The 26,181-nt window shown below is 44.2% G+C and overlaps 1 protein-coding gene and 1 long non-coding RNA gene across 5 annotated transcripts; one reads left to right on the top strand and one right to left on the bottom strand.

The window, feature by feature from the left end:
- Positions 1-2,991: 2,991 nt before the first annotated feature.
- LOC122175574 (dual specificity protein phosphatase 13-like) lies at positions 2,992-26,040 on the bottom strand. 3 transcript variants are annotated; one of them, XM_042863335.1, is made up of 4 exons: positions 25,910-26,040; positions 10,642-10,830; positions 9,737-9,957; positions 2,992-3,502 (listed from the first exon to the last, which is right to left on the bottom strand). In XM_042863335.1, exons 2-4 carry the CDS (start codon positions 10,827-10,829, stop codon positions 3,288-3,290), a joined length of 624 nt encoding a protein of 207 aa, XP_042719269.1. In that variant the 5' UTR covers position 10,830; positions 25,910-26,040; the 3' UTR covers positions 2,992-3,287. The 3 variants fall into 3 exon arrangements, with proteins under 3 accessions (XP_042719269.1, XP_042719268.1, XP_042719270.1); XM_042863334.1 differs by having other exon boundaries at positions 25,870-26,039; XM_042863336.1 differs by lacking the exons at positions 10,642-10,830; positions 25,910-26,040 and adding an exon at positions 10,549-10,614.
- On the top strand, positions 4,204-7,192 carry LOC122175577. 2 transcript variants are annotated; one of them, XR_006177439.1, is made up of 3 exons: positions 4,204-4,267; positions 5,359-5,498; positions 6,627-7,192. It is a non-coding gene; the product is annotated as an uncharacterized LOC122175577 (long non-coding RNA). The 2 variants fall into 2 exon arrangements; XR_006177438.1 differs by having other exon boundaries at positions 4,209-4,384.
- Positions 26,041-26,181: the final 141 nt, after the last annotated feature.

Here is a 26,181-nt window from a genome sequence, read left to right as displayed (position 1 = left end):
ACATGAATTTCCTTGCACCTGCAAGGAAAAGGCTGACACTCTGAGCTGTCACCACTGATTGTACCTGGACAATATCCTATCTGGCACGTCTTTCCATGAGAAACCTGTCCTTGGCAGCATCTCCTTCCCCACAACTTGTTGAAAATTTCTATCCTCTCTTCTTCTGGCTCTTTGCAGAGCAGATTTATGGTCCCACTTTCCTTTTACAAATAAAACCCTAAGTGCAAATCCGAAGGATAAATAATGCAGTGCAGACATGCCCGCAGCAATACTCTCTGTATTTATCATTGCTGAAAGTCTGGGAGGAAAAGCTGCAGAAGGCAAGATATCTTAACTGAGAAAACTGTTCTCATACTTTCGTGCCAATTCTGGAGGCTGGAAAGCAATCCTGCTGTGCTTTTCCCCAAACAACCTGCTGGAGCTCAGGCAAACTCCAGGTTATCTGTTACAGGGGGCTAGGACCACCATTGTTCTTCATGGGCTGCCTGGTGGGCAGGCACCAGCCCCACTGCAGAGCTGGGGGCTGCTCATTGGCACATGGAGTGGAGGGGTTTGTAAATAGCCCTCAACACTTGCTCTGCACTGGCTGAGGAGTAGGCATGGAAGAAATGATGGCACAAATATCACTCTGCCCGTTGATATGTCCAGTCTGCTGATCTGACCACTTCTTCCACCTGCAGTATCTAATGACGCAGTTTGGGGCAGGGAACATTTAGGTAGTGCTCTGGACAAGTGTGGTTCTAGCTGGCATTGAGGAGGATGTACACCTGCAGAGTGGAAGAGGGATTTCTCTCTGCTGGCTCCTTGGCAGTAAACCTGGCAGTTGCCCTCCAGGCTCCTGGCTGCTAGCTAGGACTAGATGCTTGCAATGAATCAGCAACTCTGGAACTGGAAGTTGCAGCACATGGTATATCTATAACCACACCCAATATTGTTTGTGTTTTCTTTGTCTTGGTTCCAGCTATAAATTTAAGAGACTTCTGCTTAACTAGAGCACAGGGGCAATAATATACTTCAGTGTGCAGCTGATGATGGTTGTTGAGCTGACACTGGCTGCTGAACCTGGCACCTTGGTGCTGCTGCAACCCTTGATGGAGCTGTGTATATGAGGAGAGGTGATGGAGTGCTCAGATGTTCTCATCTGCTCGGGAAGAGAGAAACCCGTAGAAGATGGGGACATGCTTACCACCCTCTGGGCTTCACAGCAGTGCTGTCACTGGTCCAGGCTCTTGCAGAAAGGGAAAACTTTTCCCTGGGGCTGGAAGCCTGTTATTGTCTTTGGTTCAGTGTTTTAACCTCCTGCCTCCTGTTCTTTTTTTTCTTTGCCCTCCCAGAGGAGCAGGCTTTCCCTGCACACCTGTGACAGTGATGCTCACTCGGTTCTCCTGCCTTGCCAGTGCCCTGCCTCCATCTGCATGCCGTGCATGGCAGGGCATCTGAGGCACTCTCCAGCCAGCTGAAGCAGCCCCATAATGGCTACCAGGCCTCAGCTGAGGTAAATTTAGGTTCAGTCTCTCTGAGGAGCTGTTCATTTTAAATTTCACACTGCAACCACAGATGTTTCCAGACATGCAGCTCACTGGGAATTATGACCTGTCCTGATGGGCTCAGTGCACGGAGATTTGGGACTGCTGTGTTTCACACACCCCTTGTACTTTCATGTTGTGCCATTTGGCTCAGCGTTGCCAGTGTTACAGAGAGCTGAAGGCAGTGGTTAGCAAGGCAACTAAAAAGACAGCTCACAAAACAGCTTCAGCACGGGCTGTGGTAACCAAGGGTCCCCCAGCAGAGCTTGGCGGAGCAGACCCAGGTGCCAGGAGCAGCCAGCCACCAGGCGCACTGAAACCCAACCTCTGTCTGCAGCAGCCAGTGGGAGGCCTGTGAAAGTCATAACTTCACTGATTTTTCCATCATTAGCTGTGACCTCCCTTCTGGCCACTTACTCCAGTCTCAAAGGATGGGACCCATTCTGAGGGACGAGCCATCCCTGCTCCCTGGGAGGAAAATTAGCCTCTAGCATCGGTTGCTTTTTACTTACTGTATTTATGGAAGCGGAAACACCACCTGAATTTCTCTGTAGGCTCTGCAGGGAAATCATGTTTCCATATTGCATTATGAGAGAAATGCATTTGAAGTGTGCTGTGCTCAGTTAATTTTTTTTATGTATGGAGGCAAAAGAAACTTCAGTTCAAAATGAGTATATGTGTCTCTCTCCATTCACCATCCCTAGTGCTATAAATATGAACTGCATGTTACTTCCAGAACTGCAAGCCTTTAAGACCTCTCAAGGGAAAACATCACACCAAATTAATCTGCCGTCAAGTGGAAATTCTATATTGTTTGCATTTGCCAATGTTCTGTATGTGGCTGTAATTGCACTGAAGCAAATATCTGCTTCGAGTTCTTCACAAGATTAAATGTGACCAATTGGGCGTAAAAGAGTAATCGAAATGCGGAGCTGTTACTTCGGGTTTGTTAGAGACATTGCTCATTTTTGCTCTGACACGATGACACTAGGTTCTGGCTTTCTATCGCAGCAGGGAATCGTGGCAATGCAATGTGAGCTGTGGGATGACCAGGAGTGGGATGTTCCCACCTGGCAGAGTGCCCACGTGTGCCCCCTGCCATGTCCCTTCGCAGCTGTGCAGTCCTGTGGCCGATAGCAGTGCCTTGCTGTGTAGTGTTCAGTTGGCACCTTCCTGCTGGCTCCTGAGGAGTGTGGGGATCCCTCACTCCATAAGTTTGAAGCTGGGAGGAGCTGTGATGGTCCCAGGCCAAGCCCTTTGTTTTTGGGAGAGCCCCTGGCCTAGCCCATGTCACCATGTCAGCTCACCAAACCCTAAGTCCTGCCCCGTGCCAGCTGCATGTGAAAGGTTAAAGACTGCTTGAAAACCTCATGGTTTCTTTTCTTTCTTTTTTTTTTTTTAACCAGTTTAACCATTTTTCCTCCTGCCGTATAAATGCAATTACAAGCAAGTAAAAAGTCTCTCCTCAAGTTGGCTGTGCTGCCTTTTAATTCGGCTTGAAAACCCAACTGCTGCCTGTACCCTGCACAGCAGGTTGTTAAAAAAGCAGGCCCAGGTGGGTGAAATTGCCGGTCTGAATCCTTCTTTATTTCAGTTTCTTTCAATTAGTGGGCTTATCCAAAAAATACATTGCAAACTCCAATCGGCTCTCCCCAGCAGAGTTTCTCAGTGCAGCTGCAACAGTGTGCCTGCAGTGTCCACGCGCTGGCCTCAGTTTGAGCCTGGCGGCTGGTTGTGCTCCTGCTACTGGCCAGCCCTGTGCTAGCAGATCCCAGCTCCTGCGCGCTTCTCCTTCCTCAGCCTCAGGTCCAGCTCTCGCAGCTGCTCCAGGAAGCCAGAGTTGGGGCAGATCCCTCTGTGGGAGCGCACAGCCTGAATCGCGTCGGCAAGAGACATGTCCTCGCAGATCATTAGGAAGGCGAGGACAAGAGTTGCAGATCGACTGATTCCCATCGCACAGTGGACCAGTACTTTGCCTGTGGAAAGGAGAGTGGGGCTTTTAATGGCTGGGGACAATGCATAAATGTATCATAGCGTTCATGATTGCACTGCGAGTTTTGGGCTTAGCCCTCAGCCTGGTGGCATGTGGAGATGGCAGAGAAAAGCGCCCAGAGCTTTGCAGCCTGCTTCAGTGGGACTTGAGTCAACAGTGTGAGCAGTGAAGCTATGTGAGTTCCCTCTCTTTGCTCTGTAAGATGTGTCCCTGGCTCCTGAGCCTAGCCTGGTGTCCCTGCTTGACCACTCCTTGTTTTGGGAGTGACATACTAGCTGGTGAAGCTTCAGGTGAGACAAAAACATCCTTGTTAGGTGATGACATTAGATCCAGCTGGAAACCTCAAACTGATTGCCCCCATCTCCCCTGGTTTTAATTCTGGGTACTTTGTGCACAGCTTTTCATCTTAAATCCTGTTTTGTTTGTGGCAGAGTACTTATTTAGCAACTGCTCTGGTTCTGACTAATGATGATCACAGAGCCACATGCTCAGAGAGTGTGAGCATGTGTTGTAAAAACCTGCTCTGGCCAGCAGGTTCAGAGAGGTGTTGATTCTGCAGTGTGTGTGACACTGCACACCCTTCGTTATCCTGGCATGAGAAATCTGAGCTCAATCCCTAAATATAGACGTGTCTTCAGCAGAAATAAAGAGACAAATATAGTTTCTAAACAAGCAGTGAAAATAGTGACAGCAGAGGTGGACTGGGCATTGAAACCTTTTGAGGAATGATGAAATCTTCTAACGTAACGTAAAATTCTGCAGAATTAGAAGATTGAGTGATTTTTTTGTTTGCATTTTCCCATTCAGATAGAGGTTCTCAGAATTTATTCATATTCTTTGTAACAACCTAACATTGTTGTTCAAGGTAAATTACGTCTCTCTCACTTGCACTAACCAAATGGGCACTCTTGGAAGTCTACTTTTGTGGGGATGAGGGGAAATGCTTTGCACCTCTTACTGAATGCTGATGCTAATCTATATTTTCGTTTAGATGTTATTTTCAATGTGCTGCACTGTCTCTAGCCTTGCCAGCTATCATGCGGGACATGCATTCTATGTTATCTTCAGAAGAAGCACTTCAGACCAAAATAACTCAGGTCTGAGAATTTCAGAAGATATAAAAGAGTCCCAAACACAGCTTCTCTTTGGGAAATATTGGAAATAGGGCTAAGTCCAACAGGTTTTTGGGAAAATCTGTGCTTAAGTAGTTTGCAGGCCTGGCTGGAAAGCAGTGGCAGTGACTGGGAAAACCCAGACACTTGTCCTACTGTGCAACCAAGGCAATGAAAACCAAAGAACAGCATGTTCTGAAAAATTTTCTTGGAATTGGAAACACCTTTTTGTTGTTTGACAATTTGTAAGCTACCAGCACTCTACGAGTGAAAGAAAAATAAATATTTATGGTTTGAACCACACCTGGAAGCAGGGTACACTGAAGCACACAAAATCATGGAGATGGCCTTGATGATGAATTTGAGTTTGGTGCACTAAGTAGTTTGAAACTCAATTGTAAACACTGGATAAGACTTGCTGTTCTGAGCCTCCTTTCTGCAAAGTGTTTCTTGGGTCTCTTTTTTTCACCCATAAGGAGTATTCTGTCTTGGGAAGACCTCGGCCCCATCTACAGTCTGGATCTGAAAACTAAGCTGAGCACAGGTAGAGGTGCTGCCACTGAACATTGTCCACTGTGTTTTTGCTGAGGACACAGAGAGCAGAACAAATTCCAGGGACCAGCTTGTACAGCTGGCTTTGCTCTCTGCTGGTTTAAATCCTAACCGTGTGCGAGACGAGGAAGTGGGGAGTAAGAGCATATATAAATTTTCTTCCCTGCTTGTCTAGGTTGTCTGCACTTCAAATGTGTCCTAGCTGAGCAGCTTGTTTTAAAAGATGTCTCATCGAGAGTCCAAACAAGCTGCAACAGTTGACCTCATGCCCAGTCTCCATGGCTCTCCAGTACGCTGGTTCCCATGGGGGTGCAGGTATTATGTCTGTTTTACATGTGCAATATGTATTTCACATTGTTAGTCTTTGCTTCAACACACAGGGAGGTTATGAGAAATGCTGGTACACTGAGAATAAAATGACTGTTTGTTGCAGATAAATCGGTCGTGTGAAATGATTTAATTAATGTAAAATTGCTCTAATGAAAGCAGATTTGAATTTAGTATGTGATTATTTGTAGCGAACAAATTGAATGTTAACGTTGAGTCAGGAAACAAAAGCCGTGTTGCTATTCAGTTCTGTTTACAGGCTCAGACCCTGTCCCTGTCTGTACCTGGGTTAAGAGGCACTCCGAACCACCATAATACACTGTGCCTGAGCGATGCCCGAGGCACATCTGACTGCAGCCATCTCACACCGGAGCACTGTGTGAGCCTCCTGCAGGAGCAGCTGCCTGCACCATCGCAGCACCAGGCTGGGCTCCTGGGTGGCTGCTGGAGCAGGGCCTGGAAAGCACTGCTGGGAGCAACTGTGAGCAGCCTTCACAATGGCCATTGTGATGCCTGTCCCTGTCGTGGGGTGGGCAGGGAGGTTATAACCAGATCTTCTGCCCCACAGAATCTATGCCACAAGCTGAGGTCCTCCAGCTTTGCCTCCCCGGCCTTTGTTTTGCACATGGAGTGCTAAGAGAAGTTGGACCAATCCCACATGAGAGGGCTGTGTTGCAACCTTGTCTCAGCGAGCGTGTAACAGGATCCCTTAGGAATAATGGGATTAATTGAGGAGAAGAGGGGGCACTTAGCTTCCAGGATTCTTAAATCTTGCAATCCTTATTTGAAACGTGGCACCGCGCGTCTCAAGCTACTCTTTGCAGAGGCAGACAATGGCTGTCATCTGGCTGGGATTTGTGCAGAACAATAACACTTGGTTTTTAACAACGGATTATGGATATTGTATCCAGCTCATGCCTGCTGTAACTCTGCTGACATCAAAGGGTTTGCAGTAGGGATAAAGTTTGCAAATTCAACTTTGTTGGCCAAATTCAAGTTGGGAAATTCAATGTAGTTGAACAAATTAGCCATTAAAACACATAATATCTTATTGTTCTTGTGCTACTCATCATTAACTGAGCTAAATGTCCTGAACTAGCCCTTGCTTCCTTGCAGGATGGATATGATTTGGCTCCAGACCAGGCTCCAGCTCCATCACCCCAGGTGTGTGCCCCAGCTGCCCTCACCCTATTGGGCCCAGCAGAACCACGCTGCCTACTTGCAGCAGCTCTTCAAGCTCCACCACAGTTCCCTCATCTCTTTCTACGTTGTGCCACCATGCTGTAGCCAGGAGCATGACCAATTGCCTAGTTCTTGATTCATCAAGCATCCATTTTCTCATGGCTGTGAACAGGAAGAAGTCTGAGGGGAGCTGTAAGTGGCAGTGTGCCGTTTCTGCCCAGGCCTGGTGGAACATGTAGGAGCACCTGCTGAGGGGCAGTGCCAGCATGAAGTGATTCCTGTGGTACCCCTGTGGCAGAGTCAAGAGAGGACCCTTTTCTGCTCAGTCCAGCTTTTTTCCCAGCCAACAAACGACAACAGCAATAAAGAAGGTGAAGGAGTTCGGCTGTTAGTTAGCTCCAGTGATGTGGAAGAAGGGAAATGCCTTGGAGAGAGTTTACCGTTATAGTAAGTTAATGGATGGCTTTAATCTGCCCATTTTAAACATGTTTGGAGGGCAAGAAAATGATAAGCTTGGGAATTATGCTTGGGAATCTTTCTCTCTGTACAGTGCTTGTGTGATAGCTGTCATGGCATGCCTTCATCTCTGCACTTAATTCACATTTCCTTCCCCTTTTGCTCGACTTTGTCAAACTGCTGATTTATGCTTAGGCTTAGCTGCACTCCCAAAAAATGCTAACTGCCCAGATGCATCTGCAAAGGGGCAAGATGGATACTGGTATCTCCAAAGACCTGTTTAGTTAAAATAGAAATCTAGAACAAATAGATAGTAGTCTTAAATGACTTCTCAATCAAACAGAAGTACCTCATTACATCCTGAATTTAATATGAACAGGCCTCTTTTCACCTGGCATAATTTTGTGTTCAGCATCGCTGCTTACAATAAATGCAGGTTTTTTTCCTTCTTCTAAATGATGTGAATAACAATCCTCTCCTTGTCTCATCCCTTCGCAGGTCATGGATATTTAGCTGCTAAATTTCTGTACCTCGGGAAATTATGCTTTTAGAACATCTTGTTTATATATTTTCCAAACTGTTGCACTTTCCTTGAAATGATGAATGTCAGCAACAGCTGGACTGTATATGATTGAATTTCACCTTGTCTCCATTCCCAGAACCCTGCTTCCATATGGAGTTCAGTAAAGCAGTATCTAAAAATGCGGGAGTAGGGATAAATAGTCACTCAAGAGATGATGAGTTCATTGTGTTCGCCTTGAGCACTAACTTGTTCTGATAACTTCTAGTATTTGGGTATGCAGAACACTGCTTTTGTTTGCTTTTGTGGCCACCATGATTCATCTGTTGTTTTCTGTCTTTTGTCAGTCCATTTGGAATTTTTTTTTTATTTCATTTTGCACACAAATGAAGAGATTTTGGATCTTACTTTTCCCTGGAGCACCACCAATAATGACTTCACTTGTAAATAGTATATGCTGTAATAGGCATGGGTGCAGATCCAAGTTTCCCAAGTACATTAGTGGTTTTGAAATCTAAATGCAGCCCTCAATTTCACAAAGGCAAATGCTTTCTATTGGGATGGATTATGGCCTCCAAGCAGCAGTAAACTCCTGTGTCTAGCACAGAAGTGCACTGGGTTCTGTAACCATGTCTTCCTTTCCCAGTTTGTACAGTGTAGGTCTCTAAGTGCGTTGATCAGATCTACTCACTCACCAAGCTGTGTAGTTAATATTTTAGGGCACTCATTGGTATTTCAGCAGAATAGCCTGCTGTGTGCCATAACTAAGTGCTCTCTTAATAAATCACTTTTCAGTGGGCAGCTGCATTTTTGTGATACAGAGGTGACTCTATTGTGAAGAGTCCTTTGTCCTTTACGTTCAGGGTTCCCACCAGCTTCAGGCCTCTGGCATTGTACCTGGACAGTGTTGAGCAAGTCAAAGGATTTTTCCAGTTATCTTCCTATCTCCAATTTACTTCCTAGCAACAGTGTGGTGTTAATCTCCTGACTGGTGCTGTTGCTTAGGTGCGCTTCTACCAATTTGCTTCCTAGCAAGTTCTTCCCTCGTTTGTGATCATAGGAATTCTGCAGATCGTTAGCATTACAATATTTTTACCTGATTCCAGCTATTATTTTAAAACAAATCAGTAATTTGGCAAGATCACATGTATGCATCTCCTCCCAGAGCTCAGGACATCCACACGTAGGTAGTAAATGTCTGCTATTCTGTTGTCTTTTGCTGAGAGAGATGTTGAATAGCATGAGGCACAGGAAAAACCCCTCTGAAAGCTCATTCAGTGCACTCTTCCCAGTTTTTATCTTCAGTGAAAAAAAACATCTGTTCAACTGTATTTTAGCATTTTCTTCCTTCATGTGCAAATACAAAGGCATTACACATAAGCTGTCGGAAGCTTACACCAATTGCAGTTTTTGAAACAAGCAAAAAATTCAAAGCAAAATCCACCCATATGACAGCCTGCCCTCTAGCCTTAGAGGACTTGCATGGGCCAGGGCAAGGCTGTAGCAGGAGCTGTTACCGGGCTGGTGAGCAGTGTGCCCTGTAGGACAGCACAGAGGCAGTGGCAGCTGCTGCTCTGGAGCAGCTCAGGGTGACTGAGTGACTGAGTTCAGAGATTCCTGTGCTCTGGTCTGATGAACTGCTCTGCTTCAAAGCACAGCCTGGACTTCCTACCCCAAGTCCCTGTAAAACTTGGAAGGAATCCTGGCAGTAACTAATTTGTTTCTGAGCAGGAATCTCTAAGAGTATGAGAGCAGTACTAGAGGACTAGAAATAAATTTCCAGAGCAGTGTGACTTTATTTCTATTCTTCCCCATATGGGGTAGTGATTTCAGTAACAAGCTACATATTTTCTCTTTACAACTGGTGTCATCAACTTTGCAAGACTTGCTGTGGGAGTTTGGGAGGCAGGGATGACTGCTTGGTTTGTGTTTGCTCGTTTTGGGGTTCTTAAAGCCACCTGCAGGTGGTTAGTTTATGCCGAGTACTGCTTGACCAAGTTGAGCAAGTTAACAAGCAGGACTAAGAAGCATGCTGAAAGTATGTCATATGCATAGATGATCTGGTTACCTCTTGGGGTATTCAGTGCAGCTCTTATGTATCGAGCAACTGGGTAGAAGTAAATGCTGAGATCAAAGTTCGGGTTGTCCTCTGCTTCTACTCCATAGTAATCCACAGGAAGGTCTCTGTAGAACTTGGGCCCAGTGTTGAGGTGGAAGCGCCCAGCAGCAGCATTCACAACATGGGAAATGCCCATTTGGCTCAGCTGTGCTTTGTCACGAGCAACATACCTGGAGGAAGAAAAGGGTTTTTCATTCTCCTGCTGCACTGTGGTGCAGCATAAAACACGCGGCTGCTGGTGCAGTTTGTTAGAAAGTTATAAAGGCTTTTTTCCTGACAAAATGATTAGATATAAAGTGTTTACAAAAATATTTCAGGACAGAATTGGACTTTTAAGAAACTGGCTCTTAGATTTCCTACACTTTCCATGAAACATCTGCTTAGATTCTTCTCAACTGAGAAGGTTGGGGGTAAGGTTTATTTGTGTACAAGCTGAAAGTTTTCTGATTTGTTTTCTCACCAAGTCACCTCTGCTGAGCATCCATCAGTTCTGGGACTGATGTCATCTGAAATGGGAAGCAAGTACCAGGGTGTCGTGTTTGAGATTGCTCTGGTGTGAGCGCTGTAGTAGTGATGCTGTGACCCCACCAGGCTGTCGCACCATGGGTCTCCTGTGCTAATGCAGGGGGAGAAATTAGGAAGGGTAGTATTCTCCTGGAAAGGAACGCTCAAGTTGCTTTTCCTATGTGCTGTGGTATCCTAAGCAAGGTTCAGCCTCACTCAAAAATAAGACTTATTCCAAAGGGTCTCCAAATTAATACCTAGCTCTCTCTTTAAAAAGATAGGATGATTTAGGCAGGGATGAGGTGGGGGCTAAGAATTTCATCAGCACCTTCAGCCCTTCCCTCTCTTACAGGTCTCCCACATAAAGGTTTGGCCAGACTTCATCCACATGCCCCATAGGGCGCGCACGTGTCCACAGCAGGCGCTGCAGCTCCTCCAGGGATGGGGTGTCCCCCCTCTGCCCTCCCTGTGCGATGCTTGAGGCTCTTCTTATTGTGGGACGCAGCAGGTCCCTGCCACACAGCGAGTCCCAGGCCATCCTGAAAGGTGGAAGGCAAACAGTTACCACCAGCCAGACATTTCTGAGGTAGTGCTCTCTTCCTCTCCGCTTACCCTTCACCCAATTTGCCCTGGATTGCAACAATGGGCTCTTTGGGTTTGGAAATTGCCTCTTTTTTCCATGTTGCTAGATTTATCATAGCAGAGGCCACAACTGGACTTTGCAAATGTTGTTGCAATCTAAACAATAACAGTTCAGTGGCTCACATACCCCCATGTTGGGGTTCAGACAATGCCTTTGCAGCATATTCTTCTAAAACAAAATTTTATGTCATTATGGCAAATTGGAAGCTAAAGCTTTTGCAAACTGCAACGCTCAGGACCTCAGTGGGCTTATTTTGGCCTAACTACTCAACCTTTTTTATTTTTTAGTCAAACAGTTCATTAAAACCTCATGATTATATTTTTTAAGGTGTTTTTTTGTTGTTTTTTTTTCATAGTCATATAAACTTTCCCACTTCCTATTTGGAATTCTAGATGCTGCTGTTACCACAGCAGTACAGCCCAGTTGTTGATATGGCAGCATGAGAGTTCCCCTGCCTTTCATAGAAAGAGGGAATGCCATGGAAAATATTTTGTGTAAGAGTAGCTACTCAGCAGGAAAAGAAAAAGTTACCAATTTGATATGCTGTGCTTTTCCTTCAACCATGCAACTAGAAATTGCTTATATATACTTTATCTGATTTGTCTTTTATAATTTGCTTAACCAGCTGAACTGAATTGAATGGAATTGGTCATGCAAGATCTTGCTCACTAGCTAACTCTCAATTGTCTGCTTCAATGCAGGAAACTCTGTAATGAGTATTTTGGTTATTTCCAATGGTAATTGTGAGCCACACTTGCTTTCTTGATGACAAATGCTCTTGGTAGAAAAAGTCTGCATGAGTAAGTTATAGTAATTCTTGCTGCTATTCATATAGGCATTCGTATATGTTTTTTTTTTTGTAGGTTGTTTCATTTTCATTCCACTGTTTTCTGCCCTCTCCAATAACTCACCCATTTCTAATCTTGAAAGATCTACTTTAATACTTTATTTACATGGAGAAACTTAGATTTTGTTTCTTTTTCTTCTTTTTATTTTTTAGAAATCAATCTGTCTCTGGAATTGTTCTATTTCCATGTGGTACTCTTCCTTCGAAATAGCAGTTCCTTGTGTTTGCTGCAGATTTTAACTCCTTGGGATGATTTTTGAAGAGAATAGAAACTGTATTTTTACAGTTTCTGTATTTTTCTCTTTTAAGAAATTGTCTTACAAAGAACATTTTTATGTTCTAAAAATTAGTCAAGCGTCCATATTACAGATCTTCTACAAAGTCTGTCAGCGTAGGTAGCTTTAGACCAGGAGTAGCTAGACTTGGATGAAGTTGTAGTCAGTGAGTCAAAGTCATGTTCTGCCACTTTGTGTAAATGATTAGACAGCTGGTTTGGGGTAAAACATTCCAGGACAGCAAACCTGAGATCTTCCATCTTTCTACTGAACAGTTCTATCACACATAAATAGGCTGCATTCATGTTTAAGCACATCCATTATTAGGAACTTCTTTCCTAACAGTGTTAGCTGTGGTGAAGTATTTTCCTGGTTTCCCATTAAGGCTCACTCACCAGTCCTAAGTACAGCTTTTTTTTGTGATGTTATTTGATGATATCTGCCTTTACACACACAAAGACAATGGACATCAGGGGGAAGTTCTTTACAGAGAGAGTGGTGAGGTGCTGGAACAGGCTGCCCAGAGAGGCTGTGGATGCTCCATCCCTAGAGTGTGCAAGGCCAGGTTGGATAGGGCCCTGGGCAGCCTGGTCTGGTACCAGATCTGGAGGTTGGTGGCTCTGCCTGTTGCAGGGGGATTGAAACTTCATGATCCCTGGAGTCCCTTCCAACACAAGCCATTCTATGATTCTATGATGGTCAGAGAGAAGGTGAAGGCTAGCTTGCTTTGGGAGCTGTTTTGCTGAAGGAGAAATGGGATAATCAAATTCCTGTTCCCAGAGGCAAAAGAGAGAAGCAGTGACCACAGTTGACAGCTTTTGTCCACCAAATGCTGACCAGAAGCCGCCCATCCACTGTGCACTTGGGTTCATTTGCCTTGCTATCCCATTGTCAAGGGGGCACCCTGTTATTTCAGCACACTTTCTCCTGCCACCATCACAGTCTGACTTGTCCTCTTAAATACAGTAAGTTTTCACTAAATAACAGTGTTTCCAGGATGGTCTCGTATTGTTTGTATTACAAAGAACTCCACTCCAGAATGTGCTCCCCTCCTAAAATGTGTGTATGTCCTCCAGTGTCAGCTTTTACTGTGAAAACAAAAGCAGATGTTCTTGCCCATTTCAGATGGCTTTATGCAAGGCAAAGCATGAAAGCATTCCCATGCTGGAACGGACGTTCCCCATCAATTCTGATAGCTGCTCTGGCACTGGGCACCCTGATGCTTCTTTGCCAGCTGTGCCCTGGCCTGCTGCTGGTCATCTCAGACACCTGTGTGACTCTTCTGCTCCCGCACAGGAGGTCTGCAGCCAGAATGGGACTTGTATTTCCTGTGTCCGGACCACAGGGCCATCTGCCAGTTCATTAAATGCTTTCAAGAATAACAGCCTCCTCCAATCCTTCCCACCTCATAATATCTGCAGCAAATGTTCCTCCTTTTTTTGACATATCTCTTTCCTTGCAGTGTGGTTAATGACCACTCTAGGGCACTTCTCACTCCTTATAAAATTGCTTTCAACTGTTTCATTTTTTGTTTCTTATTTACTGTTGCCTGTTATCCATTCCCCTTGCCCTCTCCGCTGTATGAATACCTTGATTTTTATGTTACCTGGCCACAAAGGACTGGAGGCTGCAGTCAGCCCCACTTTCCTAAGCCTCCCACAAGTAGAGAATGACAGGGCATTGCCCCAGAGTCCCAGCAGTGTCATGGTGTTAGCACAGCCCTTACGAGCACCGTGCTTTCCAGATCCATAACCCCATCCTTGTAACAGCCTGGGGGGACAGCTCTGAAGTACAGCAAACCTTAGGAAAACTGCTCTGCTGGAGATGTTAAAAAAAAGTAGTCTTTCTAGAAGCAAACATAACTGTGTAGACTTGGCAAAGGAGGCAGTGTGTGCTTCACTTACTGCATGGATTCTGAGAGCAGTGCAATAATGGTTTCCTTTGTAAGGTGGGCCCGCTGCTTTGGAATTGTGCTAGGTTGACTTTCAGCTTGTGCTCACATTAATCTTGTATTCTAGCTAAGAAATTTACTCTTGTTGATCTACTGACATGAACAGCAGAAGTTGTGTGTGAAACTTATTTGTTTTGCAATCTGGTCACATTTGTTCAACTGGAGAACAGAATCAGTTCATGTAAACTTTATGTCCAATAAAAGCTGAGGACTAGAGTTCAAATTTCAAATGTGAAATAATTGGAACTAACAGGCTGTGAATGATTCAAAAGCGGAGAAGTCTCTGTAGAACTATTCAGTTAATATGCTGAATAATGAATGCACTGGAAAAAAAAAAAAACATAGCTTTCCAGAGAAAATTTACAGACAGTAAAACAAGGCAATTTTTTTTTTTTTTTAATAAATGACTGCTCAGTTCTAGCATCAGACCAACATTTTAACTCACTAATTTTATACATGCAACTGTAATTTACTGAAATGCACATATTTAAAGAAAACAATGATATGAATAAAATTGTGTGATGTTTTCTAGGGAGCATGAATAGATTAAAACAAATGAGTATGAAAGGAAAATGATTATATGTAATAATGTGGTTCTTCATTTTAAAAATGTTTTTAATGATTCTAAGCTCAATTTCTCTATATTCTTTATTTGCAGAGGGTTTGTTTCTGTGAAGTGTTGCATGGATGAGCAATACAGTTTTAAAATGCCTGTTTCTGAGTAATAATCCCATGAAATGTTCCTGATCTTTGCCCTGCTAGTGTTGTATTGCAGTAATTATTCAATTACAGAGGAGAAATTTTACCATTATATTTAGATTAATTTTGAACTGGTTTGTACTACAACTGTAATTTTCGCTGAAATGTATAATAGAATTTCCTTAATTATGAATAAGAGGAGAATTGCAATCAGAGGCCTATCACAAAGTAAAGGTCATTTGGATGATCTAGTGACCTAGGTGAGAGCCATGCATGTCACCTTGCCATGCCCATATCCGTAAGCCCTTATCTGAAAACCACTAGCGCCTTTGCCACAGTAGGATCAAGAGAAAAGTCAGGTCAGAAGTTCGTTATGCTGTGTGGTAATGTATATCCCAGGAGGAAGATAAAAGTGGTCCTCTTAAAGTCAGAGAGAGTATCTCTGCTGCCTCTTTAGGCTTCCTCTCTTCCCCTCAGTGGATGCCTCTTTTGGTTGCATATATTCTGGCTGTTTTTGTTGGTTTTTGATGAACTAATTTACTGCAGCCTTCTCTATTAATCCGTTGGTGGCATTCAGTGCCTTCCTGAGGAGGAGGCCTTTAGAGACTGATCCCTCAACAGGTGTCTCAGTCCTTGGAAATGTGTCACCTTCATCTGTTTTTCCAGTACCACAGTATTTAGTAAGAACAAACTCAAATGCCAGTGCAGTTTGACCATTTGGCAGTACATTGGTACAAGATCAAGATGAAAGGATGGTGTGAAGGCTGAGCTGGGGCAACATGAAACTCTGCAGCATGATGCTATGGAAAGTCGAGAGGGAAAAACAACTCTCATGTCTAAGATATTTAGCTGGTGCACTAGTAGAAAGCGCTCATATCTTTTGTTTTTCCTTCCATTTTTGCAATGCCAGGATAAAGGAGGGATCTTAGTACTATATGAGAATATCAATACTCATGTTTCAGTGGTGCATGCAGTATTTTGATCATCCTAGTCATTGTACTGGATTTTGTGTATGGGTAAAACGTAGCCTGTTCTCCCCTAGCTTTAGTAGAAATATTTTTACTTTTTTAATCCTGAGAACAAAGTGCTTTACATCCTGTTTTTTCTCAAACTGGTATGTGCTGTAACCTTGTCATCTTCAAAGATATCACTGTCTGCACTTCAGATAGAGTGATTTGTGATGGTGAAAGACCAGACAGAAGCCCAGTGCTTGGCCAAAGCGGGTCATGTCAAGTTCATGCCTATCGTGTATTCAAAAGCCATAAATGTTTCTCAGAAAGCCTATCCCTTGGAAAGATTCCTCCAAGATAACATATGTTTGAGAAGGGGTTTTATGTTGCTGCATCTCTGCACAAATGACAAGTATTACTGTCATCATTCTTTCTTCCTTGGTATTTAACCCCCTAGTCTCACTGGAGTCATAATTTATCAATTGCTGGGAGCACTATGGGATATAGATGGTATGAATCAAATACAGCAATGACTGAGGTAGAGCTGGCTGGACTTGAAAGCTGTGATAGAGGCAGTTTCCAGAGAAGCTCAGGGTATTTGCATTGCCAACTGTTTGTAAGAAAATCTCTCCAGCAGCTGGAGGATGTAATTTGAACAGCACTTCCAAATTTAGTAGAGGTTTCCAGGCTGACAACTTTCACCCAGCTATACATCGAGGGGTAGGCTACCACTTGCCTTGGTGTGACTTAGCAGATCCATTTGGATGCCTTGCTCTCAGTGGACCATGCAGAGCCTGTGTCAAGGCAGACTAGCTAAGTTGACCACAAGAAAGATGAAAACGTCCACTTATTCCTCCTCTCAGTAGTGCACCCATACCAAAGCCCTAGTCCTGACTAGAGAGGAATTGCGACACCTCTCCTTTTTCCAAGTAGAACTTTTTTCTGTGTGACATCCAGGGAAATCAGCAGTGTTATTTCTGATACAAAGCACTACTGAAATGTAAGGAAGAAATTAATCAACCCATTCTGATTCTCATATGTGTTGATTTTACCACAACTTCCACTGATGCTATGGGTAGCCAGGCCTCAGAAGCCTCAAAAATGTCTGTCTCATTTTTAAGTAGCAAGTCTGTGGGCCAACCAGCAGGGCTCAGACCTGCTGCTCTTGGCGGTCTCAGGATGCACAGCAGTGCTGAGTATTTGGGACAGGGTGGCCTCATTCTCTTCTGTGACTGCAGTATAAAATATTTTCTTGTCATCAGCTGATTAGTACGCTTGTATTTACCAGTCGTGTAATTAGACAGAAGCAGTCACCGTTTCACAGGCAGTAGTATTTGCACTAACTATGTAAAAATCTTCTCACCTATTGATTTGGCTAATTTTTCTGCATCTCGTGTGTGCATTTTCTTTATTCACTAGCCACAGGAAATCGTCTTGATATATTGCCCACACTGTAGCTTTGACTGGGTATAAGAGAAACGAAAAATATGGGCAGCTAAATAGATTTTCCCTGACTCACCTCTTGCTCACTGAATAGAAAGCCAAGGACTTTCTGGACGCAGTTGCATTCTTGTAGTGTAATTGGGATTTTAACCATGCTTCTGAGTCAGAACAGAGACAAGGGTAGGCTTGGGGAGTATGCTTCGTAGAAACTGGTAGTGGTGGACCGGTTTGTGCACAGAACAAAGGAAGGATCTCATCCACCCCATTTTTAGTGAGAAAGATATGGATAAACAAAGCTTGGATCACTCCCACTGATACCAACAAGTTTGAGCCATCTTGTAAGGTAGCCCCAGTATGGACCCCATATGGTTCCAGAACTGTATTGCTCTGGGGTAAACATGCAAGAAATATCTATTGCAAAGGTGCTGAGTTAAGATAGACGCTAGAGGAAAATAAGCGGAGCCTATGAGACAGGGACACACCTGGAAATGCAAGCTTTTCTTGTGCAAGCCATCCCTCTGGGATGGGCTTTATCCTCTGCTGCTTAGTAATTTTAGGAAAAATAGCTTAAGAAAATTCTTCTGTATTTGTTGTGACTTTTTTTGGGCCTACTTCACTTTAAAGAATTACCATGGAGAACCTGGCAGAAGGTGTGCACAGAAAAATCAATTTTCCCTGTCTTCTTCACTACCGAAGTCTGGATTTTGTTGTTGAGTTGGACCCTTTATTTACTAGTTACAAATTTCATGTGCCATTTTAATAATGTGCATTTTAACTATTTAGAGCTGCACATTAAACAAGCCCAGAAACTGTGTTAACAATCTACATGTTACGATATATTTTTTGTAACTGCTTGTTATAGCATCAACTATTAAGGATTTATTACTAGTGCATTTTAGATGGTGCTTTTACAGTCATTTAATTACAGCCATCTAGCAATCGTTACATAAATATGCACCAAGAGCAAGAACTCCAGTGTAAGGTGACCCAAAGGGCTTTTACCTGCCAAGACCAGGGTTCAGGCCCTCAGGTGGCAATGATGTCACCAACACGTGCAGGGAAACACAAACATTTAAAGCTGTGCAGGGAGCTATGTTCCTCCCTGCTCTAGGTGTTCATGAAGTCGTCAGCTGGAGCAAGAGCTCTGCAGACCTCTAAGGACCTGAGCTTAGCTATTGGCAAGCAAGCAAAGGAAAGCCAGTTCCCCTGTAGGCTGAGTCCCAACAAAGATGTGGGGATTTTGGCTGTGAGCACAGAAGTCGAGCTGCAAAATGGGCCCTGTGGAGCCCCTTGGTACTCCTGATGCTCTCAGTGCCAAATGCATCCTTACATCCATTAACTCAAGCTGATCTCATAGACAATTGGACATGTTGCATTTGACTCAAAGACAGCAGCAAAAGGCAGGTCCAAAATGCACTGCCTCAATGCACTGCTGGTCACAGCACCAGCATGGGCTTATCTAAGAGGCTCTTCAGCTCCCTGCTGGACTGTTGCTCCTGGCTCCAGTACTATTGTTAGTGTTTTCTGCAATGAACTTGAGCTGTCAGTTGGTAATGTCTATCTATAACTCATCCATTCAATACTGGTATTTCTTACATCTCATTTCAAAAACAAAAATCCCACTCTACAGTATGGCAGTGCTAAAAAGCTAGGCGGTACATATATGAGAAGCTCCTGCTATTCTTAATCACCCACCTAAAGATAAGCTTGCCTAAAATTCAGTTCTTCCTGTGTAAGACTGGCTTTTCTGTGCAGAAAGGCTGTGAAATTGCAGTATCTCTATTGCATCCAGCAATTACTTGTCTATAATGAAAACAGTTATACTTAGAATGGGTAAATGTTTTGGGTTTTTTTTTGTTGGTGATGCTAGTGAGGTTTTTTTTTCTGTTGTTGTTTTCCTGGAGGCACCATGAGGCTACCAAAAAATCTGAAGGATTAAACATTTCTGAAACAAAGACTAGCAAGGTGATGCAGGTTGGGATGAGGAGTAATGTACATCATCTTGTTTTCTTCTTGGATCAGCTAATAACCAGCCAGGTTGTCTGACTGAACCTTGTGTTCAAACCCATCACTCTCCCCAAACAGCAAAAATTTTGCTTGCTTTTTCATGACTTTAAGCAATGCTCTATCAATATTTGCAGCTGGCATCTGCAGAGAGCACATGGTGCTCTTGTTACTTCATGGTGTTAGTACAGCATGACCCTGCAGAGAAATACAAGCTTAGTTTTGCTCATAGATTGCCTGAAATCTTCTGAATCTGTTCCCCTGGAAGAGTGTATTAGAGGCTCGTGCTTGTTGTGCTGCCTTTCAGCCTCAGTGCTGGGGCTGTGTGGGAAGCAGAGCCTGGCCATGCTGCACACTGCAGGGTGAATTCCTGTGGCTGTTTGGGGTGAAACCATCGCTGCCATACAGGCCTGCAGCTGCCCTTAAGGGATTTGTGAAGGTTGTTGGTCAGGATATTGCACTGCTAGCTGAAATCAGGAGGGGAAGGCCACAGATGGGTTGGTTGCTGGGCACACTGTGTCTGATTTCATGAAAGAAGGAGAAAAGATCATTTGAGTGTAGTTTTCAGTCCCTCATCCGTGGTTTTATGCATCTGTGGATTCACTTCCTGTTGCATGCTCTTAATGTAGTCTGAACTAATTTTCTTTGGTCATCTCTGGTATCCAAAATTGTCTGGGACAGAAGTCATGTGCATTTCTTGCTCCGGCAACAGCTACTCAGAGGCCAAGCACTTCTTGTGCAGAGCCTGGCACAGGCTCCAGTTGCAATGCAGTCCTGAAGGACTGTGTGCCAGTGTCCTGTGTCCCCACCGAAGTTTAGCAGGCTACATCTGAAGGTGAATGAGGCTACTGTGACAATAACTAATGCAGCAGTGTCTTCCAGCCCACCATTGGAAACATCAGGCTTCAGAATTCAAAGAATTCCATTACAAATGAATGGTTTCTGCCCCAAGGATTTAACCAAAAGGATGGCACAATGCAAAGCCCTTCTCCCCTGTGACTAGCTCTGGTATGTTCTTGTATCTTAAAAACAATATATTGCTTTTTTGGGTCTTTTCTTTTTGGGGGCATTGACAGCTTCACTGCTCTTTGTTCTTGTCCTGTGGTCTCTACCATCTCCATGAAGAAGTTGGTGCTACCCACTTGCAGGAGACAGCTGACGCATAGCAGGAGAGCCTAACAATGTGGTAGGAAGGAAGATGGGAAACAACAGGAGGTAAGATCTCACGGTTCCCTGGTGTTTCTTGAGCACTGCAATGCATTTAATAGTTATCACAGTGAGCCAGTGAGGAAGACACTGGTGTTCCCACCACGCAGGTTGAGGTGGTAAAGTTGGGATTTCCTACATCTCTCCACATGCCTGAAGTGGGAGAAAGGCCAGGGGTAGAATAGTGATGAGCACTTGTAGTGATAGCTGAATCTGGGAAAAGAGTCAGTCACAGGTTTAATTTGAGTCAAAATCTCTGCTCACCTATGCTGAATCAAAGGCAACTTATACTGAGGTGAAAGTCATGGTCAAGTTTGGCCTTGAGTGGGATTTCCTTCCAAAACTTATGCTAGAGAATGAGGTTTTCCAGAAAGGTTTCAGCAGATTTCGGTTTTGGCACTCAAAATAGCTTCTGGAACATGCAAAATTAAACCAAGGACAGAGAAACCTTGTAACACCACACGCTATTCTTGCTACCTATCTTTAAAGTATTTGGAAAGATCTTCTTCAGCAATACCCTATAAACCAGCATGAGTCCTTATTAAATGCAGTGGTGTTACAGCTTAAAAGCAATTGCAGTAATTGCTTCTTCATCTTTCTTTCTCTCACCCCAGTCTCTCTGATTTGAAGCTTTCTAGCAGCATGATAGCCATGGCAGGACTCAGAGAGGCTCAGAAGGCCAGTTCCAGAAGCCTGTATTTCTCACCAGTGTCTTCTGGCAGAAGGACAGACCACAGAGCTGATAGCAAGCTCCTGTTGCCCAGGTTTTTTGGCTGGAGAACTAGGAAGGATAAACACCTCCTTAAGCACTGTAAGATAGAAATAGAAGGGAAAGGAATGGAAATCCTCTCATAATGCAAGAGCTAGAAGCAGTCCAGCTGTTTTGTTTTATTCCCACCATGAGAACTACAGTCAGTCCCAGTGCAAGCTTGGCCACCTGTCAAATCAGGTTTGTGAACTGAAGCTTATTGGAATTTGACACAGTCTTGTCTTGGAGCACACTGGTATGGATCAATAAAGGCTCCTCCGATAGCAGTGACACAACACGTATGCTATCCACACGGTCCCAGATGCCCCTTGTAAATCATTAAAATACTGGCCAGTTCTAATCAGACCCTTTGGGGTATAACGTAATATACTATCGGAGAACTTGAAACAATAAATCAGGTTAGCACAGAGGTCAGTCTGAGAATGAACAGAGCTGAGGCTTGTGGGGTGATGTGCATGCAGTGTAAGAGATGCAACGAGAGGAGGTGAAATCCCAAGTCAGCTATGCAGATTGCTTTCTTCTCATTGTAAAACCTCACTACCTTTCTACAGAAAGAAAAAATAATAGGATCTAATCATATCCTGTAGCACAGATGATTTGAGGTCTACAATTTCCCAGCAGTTGTGTTAGCTCTTGGGATCACAGGTATTTCTAATAATTTCTCCTTTAGGTTAACTCATACCATATTTCTAAAGTAAATAACAGTTAAAAAATGTGACCCCTAAATGTCACAGATCACCTGCTGCAAAAAGATCTGACTTTCCTCTAGAGCTGAAAACCATTTAACCATTAGCAAAAAATCATTTGGATCCCATCAGAAGGCAGTTGCTGTGGCTGCACTCTTCAGCCTTGCTTGGGACACAGCAGGCACCTTTGGGAAGGAGATACTGTCTTGCAAGTGCCCAGGTGCTGGCAACTAGTAACAGCCTATGTGCTGCAGCACTGCTGCACAGACCTAAATGTTTGAGGCTTTCTCTTTGTTACAGATAGGTTGAGTCCCATCTGCATTTGTCAAGTGTTTTCTGACTCTGTGGACAACAGAAGTATGGGGTACGAGCAATTTCTGTGGCCAATGTGAATGGTCACCACAAATGTCAGCTGGCAATGAGTGATACCGAAGGCTAACATTTCTGGTGTGTCTGCATGTGCCTTTCTGTTTCTTCCCTTACCTTTAGAAGACAAATATTGAGTAATTGTTTCTCATCTTACCTTAGGGCAAGGATAGCCTGTGATGAATATTCCATACGCTGAGACTATATAACTCTCAGCACCGCTGTTTAATTTCCCTTGCTTTCTGCTGCACTTTTCCATCAAACCTCTCTATGCTTAGCCTAAATTGGGCGGCATGTTTTTAGAATCCATATAGCAGAATAGCTTGGTGCCTGAGTTTTAACCATGGAGCTGTCTTTTTGGTAGTGGCCTGCTGGAAAGGTATCTGATGCCCCTGCCATGATAGCTTCCCTTTAGCTCTGAAGGCCAGAAAAGGACTTTGCTTTTATCCTGTCAAAGCTGCTGTTATCCAGGTACGGGTTTTGCTGTGGAAGATGTGAGTCAAGTGTTCTCTTTGGGGTTTGTGCCGGTGCATCTCAAAGGGAGCTCAGCTGAAAGGTTTGGAGAGCAGTGCCAGGAGCTATCTCAGACCTCGCCTTTGGTAATGCAAGCCAGTAACTCAGAAAGTCACCATATCACAGTGAACAGAGTCACCACGAAGCACTGATGTTAAATAAAAGGCCTAGCAAAAACCAAGGCAGTAAATATCTGATGGTGAAAAAAGAGGAATTTGGCCTGCTTGAATGACGTACCAACTTCTCTAAACTGGAAGAGTGCATGGGGCAAGGTGGCTTAATATTACATTTTATCTCTAATTAAACCTAAAATAAGTTTGAATTTGTTTTAAACCTGGTGGAGAAATAGTTGAAATGATGGAGATGCAATAATCAGTTTCATCAGAATCGTAGCACAGCTTGGTGCGGGAACTTAATGAAGATTTGTTGGTCAACAGCAATCTCCCAACCCACTTAATGTGCTCTCTATTTAATTTGCTCTGCTACTGTAGTAAATTTGAAGCCCCCAGGTCAGACTCAGCTTTTGTGGCTCTTGCAGTCTCTGCAGTGTCAGCAGGAAGCATGAACCAAAGACTTCAAGCCTGGGCTTGAGAAATGTATATTTCTCTTAATGAAACCCAAAGCCAGGTGAAATTTTTGGGAGAGAGGAAACAGGATATGGAGCCCCTTTGGGGGCTGGGAGGTGTTCATAACACTCTGAAACTTGGCCCACATTTCTGATCTCCTCCCTTACTGCTACACAAAGGGTTTGTAGCTTTTTTAGACACACTTGGATCCATTGTATGTTGTGAGAGAACCTGCTGGGAAATTTGGTGATTCCTGCTCACCAGAGCAGAGGAAATGTGTGTTTCTGCTTTGTGTTTTTAGGAAAGTAGGAAGATGAAATTCAAAATGAAGCAGAGCAGATGGGAGTCTTTCAGAGAATGACACTGGGAAACATTTAGACAAGCTTTGTCCCCAGTCCTTGAGCTCAGGATTTAGCAACTATACCATAGAGAGATTTAAGAAAGACAATGAAATGCATTTTGGCTTCAAATACAGTTCCTCCAGAATCCGATGAGAGTTGTGCACGTGAATCTGAAGCCAGAATATAGCCAGCAGTATGGGGAATAGATGTAATGTGAGAAACTCTCGTGCTATATTATTATAGTCTGAATTGTTTCCATCATTCTGGGTTAAGTAATTCCCCACTATCCATCTCTAAACTGTAAGCAGTAGAGCCTTGATGTGCCCCAGGGAGAGGAAGCAAACCAGTCTTTGAATCTTTACCCAACCTTACTGCTCATATTTTGCTTTCAGTGAATAACTGTTCAAATCCTTTAATATTTCATTCCCATAAAAATATATTTACCAGGGGTTTTTGTGGCAGCAGTAAGTCTGTGTTTATTATTTTAGGAACACCACATGACTGGCTTTAGAGAAAAGACGAGGTAGGAGCACAGAGTGCTGCAATCTATCAGGGAACAGCATGTTTTCCACCTGTTGAGGCAGCAACCACAATAACAGATGCACATCATAATTACCTGTACCTCAAAGGCAGCACCACGTCCTGCACCTTCTGCTCCCCACCTAGCAGACAGCTTGATAACAGAATTACAAAAGAGGAACAGCGAGAGAACGGAGTAGATAGCTCTTTGAGGAGAACCAAAGAGCAGTTCTTATTAAAGAGAAAACTGGAAGGTGGAAGATGAGAAGGAAAGATCTGAGGCACCATGATGCTAAAAAAGAGTGGAGCTGAAAAACTCCAGGAGCCTGCCTTATTTTTAGAGAGGTGGTCAGGTTTTTGCAAATGCCTTTTTCAAGGCTGCTTTCATTTGTGCTCCTATCATCAGGGATAATCTCTCCTGAGGGATAGGTGCCCCACACATCTAACGGAGCTCAATCCTTCCCAGGATGGGTGGCTCTGCAGTGGCAGGACAGGCTCATGCCCCCATGGGTAATGGTCTTTTCTCAGTGACAGGATCAGTGAGTGTGATGACCCTATGCCAAGGCCCTGTTCCTTTCCCCATCCCTGTCAGCAGGCACTGGGAGCACGTGGGAGCTCTGCTACTCCCGTTTGCCCCAGAGGGGCTGTGCAAAGAAAGGTCAAGGACAGAGTGGGGTGCAGGGCTGTGAAGCAGGTAAAATACCTTTGTTCCTCACTGCTAACCTGCTGTGGGGTCTTGTGACCTGCTCTGGCTACTGCAAAGGAGGAGGTAGCATTCAGCTGGGTGAGGGCTCCCTGAGCACATGAGCTTTGATGTGATTTGTACCACAGCAGTCCTTTGCAGGCAGAAAGGAAGAGATCCTTCCTTGCAGAGATTTGCAGAGGAAGAGAATGATCTCAGCCCCGATTTAATCTTGACAGAAGCAGATGATGAGAAGACTGTGTGCTGAGTTGGAGTTTTCCTTTGAATTCCTATGGTGTTGAAGGCAGAGTTATAAATAGACACAGTATCCTTTCTACCCTGGTACAATTCTGTCTGCAGCTCCCCATATAGACAGCAAGTCTGCTGGTAGGTATTTAGCAGGAATTAATTTAACCCAGTCTTCTCTTCTGTACTCTTTCACTCCAGGAATCCTGATGGCTGCCATAGCCATACAGACATTATTTCCTCAATAAAAGTGTTCTGAGGAAGGCTGTTGATATTAAAAAAAAAAAAAACATTTCTGCCTGAAAATTCTATCCTAGTTACAAATAATTCATAGAAGCCCCAAATGATAAAGAGTATATAAAAAATAATAAGAAAAAAGTCCCCTCTTCCCTCCCCTCCCAAAAAACTTATTAATCTCTCTTTTTTTTCCCCTCATGTTTTGTTTCTGAATAGCACAGCACTTTCTTCATAGCCTGTTCCACATTTTCTCCAGGGCAGCCAGTTGGCCAGTTACCCCTTTCCCAAGGAAGACTCTTGTGGATATCAGCTGCACAGCATTAGGAAATCCATCTACAGTGCTTCATGGCTATTAGATAGATCTTCAAGAAATTTAAATACAAGCTGGACCGGTGTTTAAAAAAAAAAAAAAAAGCCCTGCATTTAAGCATCTCACTCGGTGTTGGTTTCTCATGCTGGGCCTCCAGCAGGACAGCCTCCCAGAATGTCACAAACCCCAGGGTGTAAGGCCAGCAGCAGTGACCCGGTCTCACCCCACCCCTGTCCCTGCTCGCTGCTGGTGGGGCCGAGGCCCGAGGCGTGCTGCTGGGTGTGTGGCAGGCTGGCAAGCTGGCAAACAAGCTCAAGGTACTTGCCTGGTGGTCGAAGCTCCTGCGTGGCCGTGCCTCAGCTTACCTTTGTATGAGCAGTGCCCTTAGCTTTCCTCCTACCGTAACAGTCACAAGCAGCCTCTCTGCCTTTGGTTTATTCAAAGTCTATTTTTAATTGTGTTAATTATAAACCATCATCCCCCACCCTCTTTGGACCCACAGGCATCAGCCGGAGGGAGGCAATGAGCGGGCAGAGCCGAACGCTGCGTGTTGGCAGCGCAGGGCAGGCAGGGCAGCGCGACCGCGAGGCTTTCCTGCGCGTGGGTCGCGCCCGGGCCTCCCACGCAGGGCAGGGCG

This window comes from Lagopus leucura, unplaced genomic scaffold, assembly GCF_019238085.1.
Source record: "Lagopus leucura isolate 7727_CA_CO unplaced genomic scaffold, USGS_WTPT01 Super-Scaffold_739, whole genome shotgun sequence".
Taxonomy (NCBI): domain Eukaryota; kingdom Metazoa; phylum Chordata; class Aves; order Galliformes; family Phasianidae; genus Lagopus; species Lagopus leucura.
The sequence above is the reverse complement of the archived record's forward strand: the minus strand, read 5'-3'. Positions and strand labels throughout refer to the sequence as shown.